Source organism: Sus scrofa, chromosome 1 (genome assembly GCF_000003025.6).
Source record: "Sus scrofa isolate TJ Tabasco breed Duroc chromosome 1, Sscrofa11.1, whole genome shotgun sequence".
NCBI lineage: Eukaryota > Metazoa > Chordata > Mammalia > Artiodactyla > Suidae > Sus > Sus scrofa.
The window spans coordinates 213,891,925-213,906,459 of record NC_010443.5 but is presented as its reverse complement, the minus strand read 5'-3'; the positions used below and the strand labels follow the sequence as shown (position 1 = coordinate 213,906,459).

Genomic DNA, 14,535 nt, shown 5'->3' with positions numbered 1-14,535 from the left:
AAGCTTACTTTGGAACTAGAGACACTTCAGGATTAATTGTTTCCTGAGAGCTTTGGGCTTCACATGAGAGCAGGTGGAAGACAATTTGGACAATGTTCAGGGATGGTTAAGGGCCAATTAGTTATGGTGAACTCATGTGAGAACAAGAATTGAGAAACAGAATGCTGAAGTTATATAAGAGGTTCCCTAAGATGCAGCTTTGATTCCCAGAAGAAAAAAAAAATTAAAAAGCTCAAGTAAAAAAGATATGTAGTTGAACCTTGGTAAGGAAAATGTTTGAGATATTACAACAACAACAACAAAAACCGAGTAGGTTCAAGAACATTAAAAAATATCCAAATAAAAATAAGCTTTGAAACTTGTGGTTGCAGTTCTGACAGCTACAGAAATTCAGGAAGAATAAAAGGCTACAAACACATACACACACCCTGGTTTTAGATGCAACATTACTTCTAAGGTGAGCTGCTGCGTCTTTGTGTCCTAGGAGATTTGTTTACAAGATTCAGAATGGCAGCCAGCCGGGAAGGGACTCCCTGTACCTTTAAATCTTACTTGATGAGGCTGGTCCTTTGCTATGAACAAAGAAAGCATCTTCTCAGGTTGCCAGCTGGCAGGCCCATCTTTACTCTAAAAACCGCACTGGGAGTTTAATCAGTAGGTACTTTTGAGTTAAATCTGAGGGGTCTGCATTAAAATGTATTCACTTCTGTGCTGTCTAAAGATAATAACAGTCTATTTTCTGAGAGAAAAGGGTCTGAAAATAAGGCTTCAGCTGCTGATAGATCAGGTGGGGATGAGAAAAGCAGCTCTTTTTATAGACAGACACCCTTTGTTCTGTTCACTCCTGTTGTTTCTACTAGCAATTTTGATCACAACAAAGAGTTACCATAAACTGTAAATGCAGTTAAAAATCAATCCAGACACACACTTTGGTTAATCATTTGCTCGGTGCTCAGTGGTGAGCTTGTTGCCACGTGGCCAACAGCATACAGAGAAGTCCTAAAACCTGACCAGAAGTTTATATTCGAACACAGGAAATGAACAGAATAAAAGAAAAGACAACAGAGTGCTAATTGCATTGATTGAAACTAGCAAGTCTTCCTTTTTTTCTTATTTATTTCCTGAGTTTAGCAAAGCCTTAGGGCCAAGGACAGGAATGGGAAGAGGCCATTGTTTCACTGATGCTAAAATATGGGTTTTTTTTTTTTTCTTCACATTTTAACATCTCTGAAATTGATGTATATCTTAAAATTGATAACATCTATTTGATGAAATAATAGCTACTGAGACTACTAAGCACTTGTATGAGGGATTCTGCTAAACAGTTTATATGTATCTTGAGATACGTACTAGGATTTCTTCCTTTTTAGACATGAAAAAAGTAAGATACAGAGAGGTTCATTTATTTGCTTAAAGTCACACAGTTTGAGCCAGGGGCCATACTTAGGCAGCCTGACTCAAGGACTGGTTTCTTAGCCATTGTGCCATACTATCCCCACTCTTAGTTCCTGAGAACAAGGCCCTGACTGTCAGGCAGAGGGGTTTGGAAGCCAGTCTGAAGCAGGAAAACTGCTATGTTTTAGGAAGTATGCAGTGATTACCCTACTCTCACCCCTAATCCTAGGGTATCAGGTGATCCACTTTGGGACAGGACACTTAGCCATTCATCCCCCCTGGAGGAAGTTAAAACCTGGCTTATTCAGCCCAGGTACATACTTATTAGTTCATAAAAATCACTCATTTTTCTCCTTCCATTACACGAACCACCATAATTTGTTAAAAAATCTACCTCTTGTGATTCATGTGTCAAAAATATTTACAAATGGAGGCTTTTCCCTAGTCAATTCCACTCATCAACTCTGCATAAAGGATGAAAATATATCTGTCAGATAATGCTTTGTTACTTCAGGAGTGCAGAGTAGCCAGTTTGAAGAAAAATTCAGTGCATTCAAAGCTACCAAAAAAGTCAGAGCAGTGTGTGTGTCTGTGTCTGCATGTGTGTGTGTTTGGTTTCTTGTTTGTGTATGTGTAATGCTCTAATGCATGTCCACCCTCATGAGTTTACACATAAATTATAAATTAGTTGAAAGCAGATATGACAAGTGGTTTTGCATTATGAATGCATGGAGTTTTACAGAACATTAGCAATGAAGGCTTTCTGCCTATGAATACACTCTGACACACACAGTCAAATACACCAAGAGCCTTCTCCTAGGAAAAACAGAAATATTTTCTTTTGTGATCATTGCTTTGATGATAGTGTTGCCCTTCTGTGGAGAAATACAATGTTTACCATGGGGAATAAAGAAACTATCTATGGAAAAAAATAAATGTGTCCTTAGAATGTTACAGAAAAACCACTGGATTTTTCCAGGGATAATCATGCAATGCAAACTGGCGACTATGACATTTTCTCAATTTCTTTTTTGTATAAAGATTGATCTAGTTGAAGATTAGGTTTCTGAACTCAAAAAATACTTTGATGTTTAGAGCAGGTGAGTTAAAGTATAGTGTTCTTCTAAGAACAAGAAAGCATGATTTTTGTGACCGGCCATAATCTAGGTATGTAATTTTTAGCAAGTCACTCCTTAATCTCTTGTTTCTTAACTCTAAGATGAGAAGATTAAACAACATGATCTATGGGGTCTATTCCAGATCTAAACATTTAAAAATATGATCTAAATAATGTTTTATAATGTCTCAATATTTTGGTACTGTTTTGATATATTTCACTGTTCATGAGGAAATAGTATGTTTTTCCTTTACCTGTCTCAGCAGTGTTGTAAAGATTTTAGCTTATCAGACAAAGGTGCCACATACATGTTGTCATTAAAATAGAAAGACAGGGCACTGTTATCTGGAATGTTTCAGATAAGAGGCTCATTATCATCTGCACAGTCTGGAGATGGGAGAGCATTGCCATGAGTATAGGAAGAAGCTCTCAGCACATGTGGATGCTAAATGTTGGAGGACACAAGGGCACTGAGATGAAAGATAATACACAACCACAGACAGCCAGCAAAGATGTTGGGACTGGGCTTTGTGGTGGGAGAAAAATAGCTTGTGGGGGGGGGTCTTTCTGATAGGGCTTCTGGTGATTCACAGTTTCTTGCCACTCTCCAGTTGCAACAACACTGTTCTTCAGAGTTACGCAGTATTTTTTAAAACTTTGTTTATTTTATACTGAAGCATAGTTGATTTACAGTGTTGTTAGTTTTAGGTGTATAGCACAGCCATTCAGTTGTGTGTGTGTATTCTTTTTCAGATTCGTTTCTATTATAGATTATTAAAAGCTGTTAAATATGGTAGTAGTTTTAACACATATAGGTTTAAGATAATACTATAAAATAACTAGTGATGACAAGTGTGAAACTAGATGTTTGGTAACTATTTCTGTCTGTGTAACTGCCATGGCAGGACGAACTGTGGTCCAAAAACTAATTTCTAAGTCAGCTATTAGGAACTTGGAAGAAAATTTGTTGTAGTAACTATTTAACAGGGAAGTTATTTTTTCAACCGAGACAAAAAAGGTATACAATCTATATTGTCCCTAAAGCACATTCTGTCCATGACAAAATGCTCCTCACTCCTTTTCTTCCTAGTGACACCACCTATACCACTATTTCTTCAATACCTTTTCCAGTTCTTCATCTCACTCTAACCTTTACTGAATCCCAACATCATGCATTAGTATTTCAAATTAGCTTCTAGGTATTTTTTTTTTTTTTTGGCTTTGCCTGCTAGACATCCTGGAAATAGGATTTTTTTTGGTAGCTTTTATATTCCTCTCAGCACTTAGCATGGTGCTCTTCAGTAGCAGTATGGTGGCTAAGTACTAGCTCATATTCTCCAGCTAGAGGTAACTTTCTTCTGTTCAATCCAAGGAAGGAGCCTGATCCATAGGAATGGGCTCTTAGCAGCTAATGTGTGTCCTAATGTGTCTACACAGAAAGTAAGTCAACTGAAGTTCAGAGGTAGTTCTCTGGTATTTGGAATTTAACAAGAAAAATTGTGCCTCTATGTAAATGAAAATAGGATCAAAGGACATATTTTCTGTATGTGGGTGGGAGAAAGAGAAGAAGCTGACCTGTTCAGGGGAAAGAATGATTGCAGCACAGAGAGAAAAAGTTGAGAGTTTGGGAAATCTCTACAGTCCTCCAGTTTCTTAATTATTGAAGTATAACTGGTTTACAGTGTTGTGTTTCTGGTGTACAACAGCAAAGTGATTCAGAGAGAGAGAGAAAGAGAGTCTTTTTCAGATTCTTTTCCATTATAGGTTATTACAAGATACTAAATGTCATTTCCTGTGCTATACAGTAGGACCCTGTTGTGTATCTGTTTTGCATATAGAAGTGTGCAACTGTTAATCTCTAGCTCCCAATTTACCCTCCTCTCCCTTTGCCCTTTGGCCACATAAATTCGTTTTCTATATCTGTGAGCCTGTTTCTATTTTATAAATAAGTTCACTTGCATCATTTTTTGATTTCACATATAGTGATATGATATTTGTCTTAGTCAGACTTACTTCACGTAAGAGTTGTTGAAGTGTACCTGCATGGTTGGCTCTAGATGAATAAGTATAATACATGCATTTGTAACAGATAATTTATAACAAAACTCTCCATTGTTTTCCCTTAAGCAAACTTTAGGAGCTGTAGTTAACTTACAACCAACCTAATATAAATAGGATTCATGTATATGATGTTGATAACAATAATGCTGACTGTGATGCTGGTCAAATGAATCTCACAAACAGATACATCTGTTATCTCAGGAAATGGTGCAATGAAGATTGGAGGGTCATGCTCTGTAATAAATTATCCTAAAGTAATGATGGTTCTCAAATTGCAGTCGTCATAGCACCTGTATCAAAGTCACCTGACATGTTCTTTTAAAATGCACATTTCCTGGCAGGAAATATTTGCAAATCATATATCTAATAATAGTATCCAAAATATATAAAGAACTTAACACAACTCAGTAGCAAAAACACATACATTCTGATTTATAAAAATGGGCAGAGGAACCAAATAGACATTTTTCTGAAGAAGATACACAGATGGCCGATAAGTATATAGAAAGGTGCTCAACATCATTAATCATCAGGGAAATGCAAATTAAAACCACAATAAGCTATCACTTCACACCTGCTAGAATGGCTGTCATCAAGAAGATGGGAATTAGCTGTTCCAAGGATGTGGTGAAAAGGGAACACTTGGTTAGTCTTGGTGGGAAAATAAGTTTGTGTAGTCACTGTAGTTCCTCAAAAAATTAAAAATATAAACTAAGATATGATCTAGTAATTCCACTTCTGGGTATATATACAAAGAAAATTAAATCACTATCTCAAAAAGATATCCCTTATTGTATTCATTAGTGTATTTATAATAGCCAAGACATGGAAATAACCTAAGTGTCCACAGATGGATAAATGGATACAGAAAATGTGTGTGTGTGTGTATGTATACACACAATATTATATATAAATATCAATTTTATAAATACATACAATATTATTCAATTTGTTGCATTTGCAACAACATGCATGGACCTTGAGGCCACAGGCATTATGCTAAACAAAATAAGCCAGACAGAAAGACAAGTACTATATAACCTCACTTATGTGGAATCTGAAAAAAACAAGCAAATGAAATCCTCAAACAGAAAAGAGAGAAGTGATTGTCAGAGGCATAAGTTGGAGCATGATGGAAATGAGTGAGGATGATAAAAAGCTATAAGCTTCTATTTACAATTGAACCTTCAACAATGCAGGACTTAATATGTGTGTTTGTTTTTCCTTTTTCTGGCCAAGCCAGCAGCATATGGAATTCCTGGGCCAGGGATTGAACCTGCACCACAGCAGCAATCAGAGCCACTGCACTGTCAATACCAGATCTTTAACCCAATGCACTACAATATGTGTATAATTTATAGTTGACATTTACTATTGAAAATTATCCATGTTTAAGTGGATTCATGCAGTTCAAACCCATATTGTTCAATGGTTAACTGTTTAAGATAAACAAATCCTGGGGATGTACTGTAAAACATGATGACTACAATTAATGATACCATATTTTATATTTTTAAGCTGCTAAGAGAGCGGATCTTGAGTTCTCATCATACACACAAAAAAAACCAAAACCCAAAAAACTATGTGAGGTGATAGATTGTAACTAAATTTACTGTGGTAATCAGTTTGCAGTATATACATAAATCACAACATTACACTGTATGAGAAACTAATACAATGTTAAATTTCAGTTATATCTCAGTAAAACTGGGGAAAAAGAGATGGACATTCCTAATTTATGGCTGACTTACTGAACCAGCATTTCTGGTGTTGGGCCCAGAGGTATGAATTTTAATTAGGCTTCCAAATGATCCATAGGTAGACATTAGCTAAGATTTTGTTTGATAAGACCTACTTGTCTATTCTGAATCAGAATAAACATTGACCAGCCTGATGTACTGATTTTGACAGTGAAACTAACTTTAAGGAGGACTTTGTTCTTGAGTTCTAGAGGCCATCCTCAAATTCTGGCTACTTAAATACCCATAGGACTCTGCAATCTCACAGCAGAAAATGAAAACCTAAAATACTTGTAAAGACCTTTAAGATGCAGTTATATTAATTTCTCAAGTCCTTTCTTCCAGCTATCATTGAGTCTCATGTCTGAGTCCCAATTTTCTTTACCATAAATAATTCTCTCACATTGTTTAAACTGTGCTACAGTTTAAACCTACTTCCTCTTCTTCAGACCTCAGGATTACTGCAAACAAAATTCATGCCTTTTACTTGTTTCAGTCTTCAAATCAGAGTAATGAATTTATCCTCACCCATCTTCAGAGGTCTGAGTGAATATTAATCCACAGTGGTTATGCAAAATAATACATTTGAAAGTAATATGAACTGTGAAAAAATCTATTCAAATATATGTAGATGATAATATATAAATTTTTTTTTCCAGTGTGTTGCTCTGTGGCCTAAAATACTATGTAGAGGTCTTTATTTTATTATCACAGATGAATACAACACTTAAATATCCCCTTCATGGCTCTTAAGGCACAGTAGAGTCAATTCATGCCCAGGGAGCTTTAATTACAGATCATTGCCATGATAAATGGTAAAGTCTGTGTGGGCTATCGTGTCAATGGCTACTGGGGGAGTTTTTAATGGGAGCACAATCAGCATGGAGTTTGTAACTATTTTCAAGGAGCACTTCTAATCCAATAGCTAAATGAGTATCATTAGGGTATCTTTACATTTCTGGAGAAATTCCATATTTAAAGGAGGCCAGTTATTGGAGTCACTGCAAACAGCCGAGATTGCTTGAATGACGATGAAAGTACTATCACTGGTTTAAGTTAAAGGGGAGAGAGTGAATTAACAGCTTATTTACAGGCTGAGCTATCAAATTTTAATTTTTTGTGATTCATCACACCATTCATAATCTCAAATAAAATATGAAAGTGGGGCCATGAGGAAAATATCACATAGCAAAAAGCTATAACTCATGATGATATTAAAGAGCAATTTGGAGGGGTGAAAGATTCTGGCTGGTAAAAAGACTCTGATTATTGAAAACCAAGGCTTCTAAGTTTTGAGGTTGTCCCAAATGGCATTCATCATATGCTTTGTTTTCTTTTTAAAACTCAATTTTCAGCCTCAAACCAGAAACTACAGAAACTATTTTAAAGAATACTGCATAATTTAAAAAGAGTCTTTATGACTAAGAGGAAGAATAGAAGAGAAAGAACTTCACCATTTAAAAAATAAGAGAATTCACAATCCAACATCAGTTCCCTAAAATTGAAAATGTTCTCCTAAATGCTTGGAACAAATAAAGGAAAATATAACTTAACCAACAAGCAAACAAGAAGCACAATTTCCTTTGTGTCTGAGCAAATATCTGACAAAGATATTGAAGTATATAACATGAACATAGGTTATCTAGCTCTTGAGGCTGGAGGTACATGGAGCTACAGGGATTTCTGCATAGTCAGCACAATAATTTAAAGTTTGGAGATTTAAAGACTTGAAAGACCATGCATATCATCACATGTCCCACTGCTCCATGTTCTCTTACTTGGGACTTCTTCATACAGTTGATATCCCTTTAGCCACTTGAGAGTTAGGGCTTGTCCTGGAGTTTGTAACTGAATGTGATAGAGTATTGGTTTTGTTTTGTTTTGTTTTGTTTTTTGCTTTCTAGGGCCGCACCCGCAGCACATGGAGGTTCCCAGGTTAGAGGTCGAATCAGAGCTACAGCTGCCGACCTACACCACAGCCACAGCAACATCAGATCCAAGCCATGTCTATGACATATACTACAGTTCACAGCAACGGCGGATCTTTAACCCACTGAGCAAGGCCAGGGATTGAACCTACAACCTCATGGTTCCCAGTCAGATTAGTTTTTGCTGTGCCACATAAGGAAACCCCTGAATGTGATAGAGTAAAATGATAAAGCTGGCAGAGACTGAGTGATCTTCTAGTGCATCAGCCTCATTTCAGGCTGATAAAACAGAAACCAATAGATGTGTTTTAAGACTCCCCTAAGTAACTCAGTAGAAATCCTGTATAGCAGAATATGGTCTATTCCAAAGAACACTGTAATTTTTGGCATACCTATGGATGTTGGTTTGACATTTTAATTTTATGCTAAGTTAAACTTTGTCTAAAAGAAAAATGACAGATCAGTTATAAATAATTCATGAGTTGGGGAGTTCCCGTCATGGCTCAGCAGAAATGAATCTAATATCCATGAGGATGCAGGTTGATCCCTGGCCTTGCTCAGTGGGTTAAGGATCCAGTGCTGCTGTGAGCTATGGTGTAGGTCACAGACGCTGCTAGGATCTGGTGTGGCTGTGGCATAGGTGGGTGGCTACAGTTCTGACTGAGATCCCTGGTCTGGGAACGTCCATATGCCTCTGGTGTGGCCCTAAAAAAAGACAAAAAAATAATAATTCATGAGTTGGTTTTACTAGGTTTCTGTTTCTGAGAAATATCAGAAATACCAGTTTCACAACTTTTCTGTTTGATATATGCCACAATATCCAAATACCTACATATATACAAAGCTTTTTCATTCATTTTCATCAAGAATGCATACAAAACCTTTAAGAATTGTGCAGTTTTAAGAAACTGTTTAGTTCCTTTCAAAATAGGCAACTTTCTGGGAGTATATTACTATCTCAGTATTAGCTCAATATCAGGCCATGGAAAACCAACAAGAGTAATGGGAAACCTGCTCATTCCCTGTAATCTCTTTTTCAGTGAGGATTCTCACCATATATCAGTGTATTTGGTAACCATTTAATATATTTCTATAAACTTGAAGCCAGGAAAGATAAATCAACCTCATTAAGTAACACTGAACAAATGCAAATAATTCAACACTTTTAACTGTGCAGTTACTATATTGTACAGGTAATTTTAAGTTGACTCTTTGTTATAAACTTTATTACCAGATGCTGAGTCATATTTAAAAGAAAAACCACTGATGAAATTAGTTTTTAAGAATATGGTAAAAAAGAAGAGGGAGACAATTCTTAAAATTAAAGTCAAATATAAAACACTGAATTACCTCATATTCCTGGGAAAACTTCAAGTTGTCATTTGCTTTCAACCTTTCAATGTGATCTGCGAGTTCCAAGATAGGTATTGGAGGATGGCTAGCCATACCTATTAAAAGGAAAGAACAAAGCCATTTGAAAACAAATTAAAATCATGCTATTTCAAAATACAGAGAATACTATAGTTAGAAATGGCCTGAAAATATGTGAGTAGTAAAGATGTTTAATGTGAGGAAGCAGGCAGATAGTTTGGTTACTCAAAGCAGGACATGCTCTGGAAGGATGAATTTTGTAGCCAAATAAAAAGTCACCAAGCATAATCCCCAAATTAACACTCCTAGTGTGAAAGAAAGCATTATTGTGCTATGAATCAATGCAGTTAGCTAGCGGAGAAAACTGACAGTCAGGCTTGATGTCAACTTCTGCTTTGAGTAATGACTGTTATGTCATTTCAAACTCCTTCTCCTGCACTGTGTGAAATGGAAATTGTGTGGAATTAAATGGTGTAAAGTGAACTGAGAAAACAGACACGGAGAAAGGCCTAAAAGGGAAAGAGTAGTAGCTTGATAGGAAACATAAAGTGACTTATGCGTAATCAAGGAAAACTAACTTGAAGAATGAAGGTTACCAGGGTAACCGGATTCATCTGAACCTGCAAAGGAAATGATGGTGTAAATAAAATAAAATAGAACGGATTTGTTAAAAAAATGAAATGGATAGGCTGATAAACTTTTTAAAAGGACAAATAAAAATGTCACAGGTTTTTACAGGATTCACTATACATTGTGACTAGATTGAGTGCTTTAATATTTCACAAACCTGTAGGTGACTGACATTCACATGCAAACATGGACACAAAGAATGGCATGCACCACAGCGCAGAGATGATAATCACTGATGACAAAATCAAACACCAAACTGAGTGTCAAAAATGTTTCTACTAGTAGCAGATTGTAGTGTTTGGGGTTGCGGCTTTCTCCTGGATATTTATCAATGGTCACACTGACAGCTTGGTGGTATCTTGCCCCAGGTCCCCTTATTCAACCCCCAGCAAACCTACAATCTACTTCAGGTGTAAACATCTTTGTCCACTAACAGGAAATGAATGTGGGAAAGGGAACAAATGGTGAAAGAATGAAGAGGGAAAAGAAAGTGGAAAAAGAAAGAAAGCTATGACAAGGGGTGGTACATTATAGTTCAGTCTGCCAGCTGAAGATATATTAGAATCACAGATTCTGTTAAAAATAATCTACCACTAACTTTGGTGATGATTCCTGTGTTTTTCCAGTGGTTTCTCACTTTTCATAGATTTGCATTTTATTTTTCTGATTGACTTCTCAAGAGCGCCATGAGAGAGGATTGCTGACTTATGTCTTATAGATGCAAATTCCAGCTGACAAGAAAAACTTGAACTAGCATGCCCCCCAGGGAAGCCTCTGAAGTAGAAAAAGAATGAGGGAGGGGCTCAAACTGGAAACCCTGTTGACATTCTCCTGTCCCTAGGGCTCTTTGGAGGGTGTTAGGCTATGTGATGGTAAGCATTATTAAGTTAATATATCATGTAATTTGTGGGCATTTTAAAAAAATTGTCTTTATTGAAAGTCACCCAGTGAGTTCTGTTATCTCAAATGCCAAATTATCATTGATTTGGTAAATTAAGTAAAACTATTTTGCCTCTTCCAGACAATCATTTTAGCACTATGCTGCAGTATGTTATATTTTAGTGTTCATGGCTACTTCCAGTAAGCTAAAATTTTAAAGATCCAATAAAAATGAGTGGGCTTGGAAGTAGAAACTCTTTGTTGTTGAGACAATTATGCATTTGGACCTAAATGCTGGAACCTATTTCTGGAACTCTTCCATATAGATGGTAGAATTGAACTCATTTACATTCTGTGAAAGGAGTGGGTGGGTGACAGTGGTCTAATAATTAAAATGATCTTATCCAGATGAGGCACTCCCAATGGCAAGAATGGAAAGGCAAAGGCACAAGAGACTCTAGGCTTATTTGGACATGAAATGATGTGGACATCCATTACAGTGCTTTAACAGAGAAAATAATAGAGACAAAGATGTTTAGACCTTTTCGAGCGAATCGTGGGAGAGAGTTATTATCATATATGGACTGAGTGGTGGTTTGGCTAGAGAGGGAGGACACAGAGCCAATCAGAGAGGCGTAGGGGACTGAATTACTGCTCAAAGCTGCAAAAAGTAAAGCCAGTTGGAGATGGGAAAAATATTAGTATAACAGCAGTAGAAGACCATCATAATCAACCAAAGATGCGATCAACATATTTACTTCTGGCATGCACTGGCTCATGGTGTGGAAGTATTACTTTGGAGGCGAATTACAGGGCAATCCAAGCAAACCGCACTGGTCCATTACATTCTTATTCAGGATATGTACAGATCACACACAAAGATACGATGGTATTCGAGTCATTATTTAAGAATTGTCAATATTGCAACAAAATTCTAGGACAAGTAAAATGGCAGAATGGATTTTCACAGAAAAGAGAAGAGTACTTGTGGAAATCTGATGGTACAGGAGAGGAAATCCCGGACTAGCGTATCAAACGCGAATTCTACTTCTAGAACTGCCACGTATTAAAGGGAAAAACCGCTTGTTATCCAGAACCTCAAGTTCTCTCTCTGTAAAAAGTGTGGAGCTAGATAAATTCTGGAGTCGTTTCCTTCTTTATAACTCAGTTCTACCTCAAGTAGGTAGGATTTCTGGGCAGAGAAGAGTCTTGTGGATGTAGTTCCATATGTAAGTTCTAAAAGTTACTGTATTTTTCGAGAGGTAGTGAACATTTACATTCTATAAAACAAAATGTATGCAGTTGAATTGTCAACTATTTGAAGTTTAACACAATTTTCTTTAGCCAACCAAATTATTATCTCATGTATTTGAAATGAATAATGGTTAACATAAAAACTGCTAAGGAATAAACATGGGATGAAACCCTTCTTAATCATTTTATATATATATAGTTGAAGTATAGTTGATTTAAAGTGTTCTATTAGCAGAATGACAATAATATATTTATATATACATATATTATTTTTCATATTCTTTTCCATTATGGCTTATTACAAGATATTGAATATGGTTCCCTGAGGCTTTAGAGTAGGACCTTGGTATTTATCTATTTTATATATAGTGATGTGTACCTGCTAATCCCAAGTTCCTAATTTATCTATGCCCCACTTTCTCCTTTGCTAACCCTAAATTTTATGTTTCTGTGAATGTGCTTCTGTTTTGTAAATAAGTTCATCTGTATCATATTTTAGATTCCACATATACATAATATCATATGTGTCTTTGACTTATTTCACTTAGTATAATAATCTCTAGAACTATCCATGTTGCTGCAAGTTGCATTTTATGGCTACGTAGTACTCCATTATGGGTATATATGCACCACATCTTCTGTATCCATACCTCTGTTAATGGATATTTAGGATGTTTCCATGTCTTGGTTATTAGTAATAGTGCTGCTATGAACACAGGGGTGCATGAATTAGAGTTTTATTTGAATATATGCCCAGGAGGGGATTTCCAGATCATGTGAATTTTTTAGGTTTTTTTTTTTTTTTTTTTTGTCTTTTTAGGGCCACCATCCGCAGCATTGGAGTTTCCCAGGTTAGGGGTCAAATCCGAGCTGTAGCCACTGGCATACTCCACAGCCACAGCAATGCCAGATCTGAGCTGCAACAGCCACCTACACCACAGCTCATGGCCACACCAGATCTTTAACCCACTGAGAAAGGCCAGGGATCGAACCTGAATCCTCATGGATACTAGACAGATTAGTTTCTGCTGAGCCATGGCGAAACTCCCTGGTGACTACTTTTTCAAAGGAATTTCAATACAATATGTATATTGGCTGCATCAATATACATACCCAGCAACAGTGTAGGAGGGTTCTCTTTTCTCCATAGCCTCTCCAACATCTATTTAACATGAAACTCTTTAGCTCAATCAGAAAATAATCACCAAGGAACTACTGCAAAATACTGTTACAAAATTCTCTTAAAACTTGTCCATTGTCCAATGTGGGAAAAAAATTATAGAATATAATCAAGTGTGTCAGAATCTGAATGAAAAAGCAGACCCTAGGAAAACTATGAATTTGACATGACTATAGTATCTTTTCAATCTTTTGTGTGACAGCTTGGCCATTGCTCACCAGTCTGCAAACCAATATTTTTATTAGAACAGTGTTCTCCTATTAACATCACTTGAGATGCTTTAAAATTCCTCTTTCCAGGCTGTACACCTGACCAATTAACTCAGAATATCTTGGTATGGGAGCCAGATATTAATATTTTTAAAGTTCTCCGTGAGGTGGGTTTATGATTATTATTTATTTATTTATTTTGGGCCACAAAGGTTTGCAGGCTAGGGGTCAAGTCGGAGCTGTAGCTGCTGGCCTACTCCACAGCCACATCCGTGCCAGATGCAAGCCATGTCTGTGACCTATACCACAGCTCAGGGCAGTGGGGGATTTTTAACCCACTGAGGGAGGCCAGGGATCAAAAGACAGGAACTCTGCAATGGGAATTTTTGATGGGAGGTGGAAGCTGTAACTTCATTTTTTTTTTCATTCAAAAATCATATCAGAGTTTATGAGAATGAGATCAGCTTTCTCCTGGTGATACCCTTGAATCTGCTCTGACTCTCCATTAGTAAGCTTTAGTGCTTGAGCTATTATTAGCGACAAAGAACTTGAAGTGCAGCTCACAGCTGATGAGGACTTGCCAGGGTCATGACCTCATCAGTTCAAAGCTACCAATGCACAACATAAATGCATTTTAAAGGCACACATTGCATCTGAGCAGTTTTCATTTTGTAGTTACGATATCCACAGTATACACTGTCAACATGAGAAATGACAGGTGTAGTCACTGAAATCTGCCTTAGATTGGAGGAAAAAAACATGATAGCTACTT

At 36.7% G+C, this 14,535-nt stretch overlaps 1 protein-coding gene across 14 annotated transcripts in view; it reads right to left on the bottom strand.

Annotated features, from left to right (window-relative positions):
• PTPRD (protein tyrosine phosphatase, receptor type D) overlaps positions 1–14,535 on the bottom strand; it is a 2,180,605-nt gene that overhangs the window by 106,554 nt on the left and 2,059,516 nt on the right. For 9 of the 14 annotated variants that reach the window (XM_021074310.1, XM_021074296.1, XM_021074327.1 and 6 more), the window contains 2 exons: positions 10,190–10,231; positions 9,591–9,688 (listed from right to left, as the gene is read on the bottom strand). In XM_021074310.1, coding sequence (XP_020929969.1) covers positions 9,591–9,688; positions 10,190–10,231 — 140 coding nt within the window. The remainder of the gene's footprint in view (positions 1–9,590; positions 9,689–10,189; positions 10,232–14,535) is intronic. The other 5 variants (XM_021074366.1, XM_021074373.1, XM_021074376.1 and 2 more) reach the window with 1 other exon arrangement.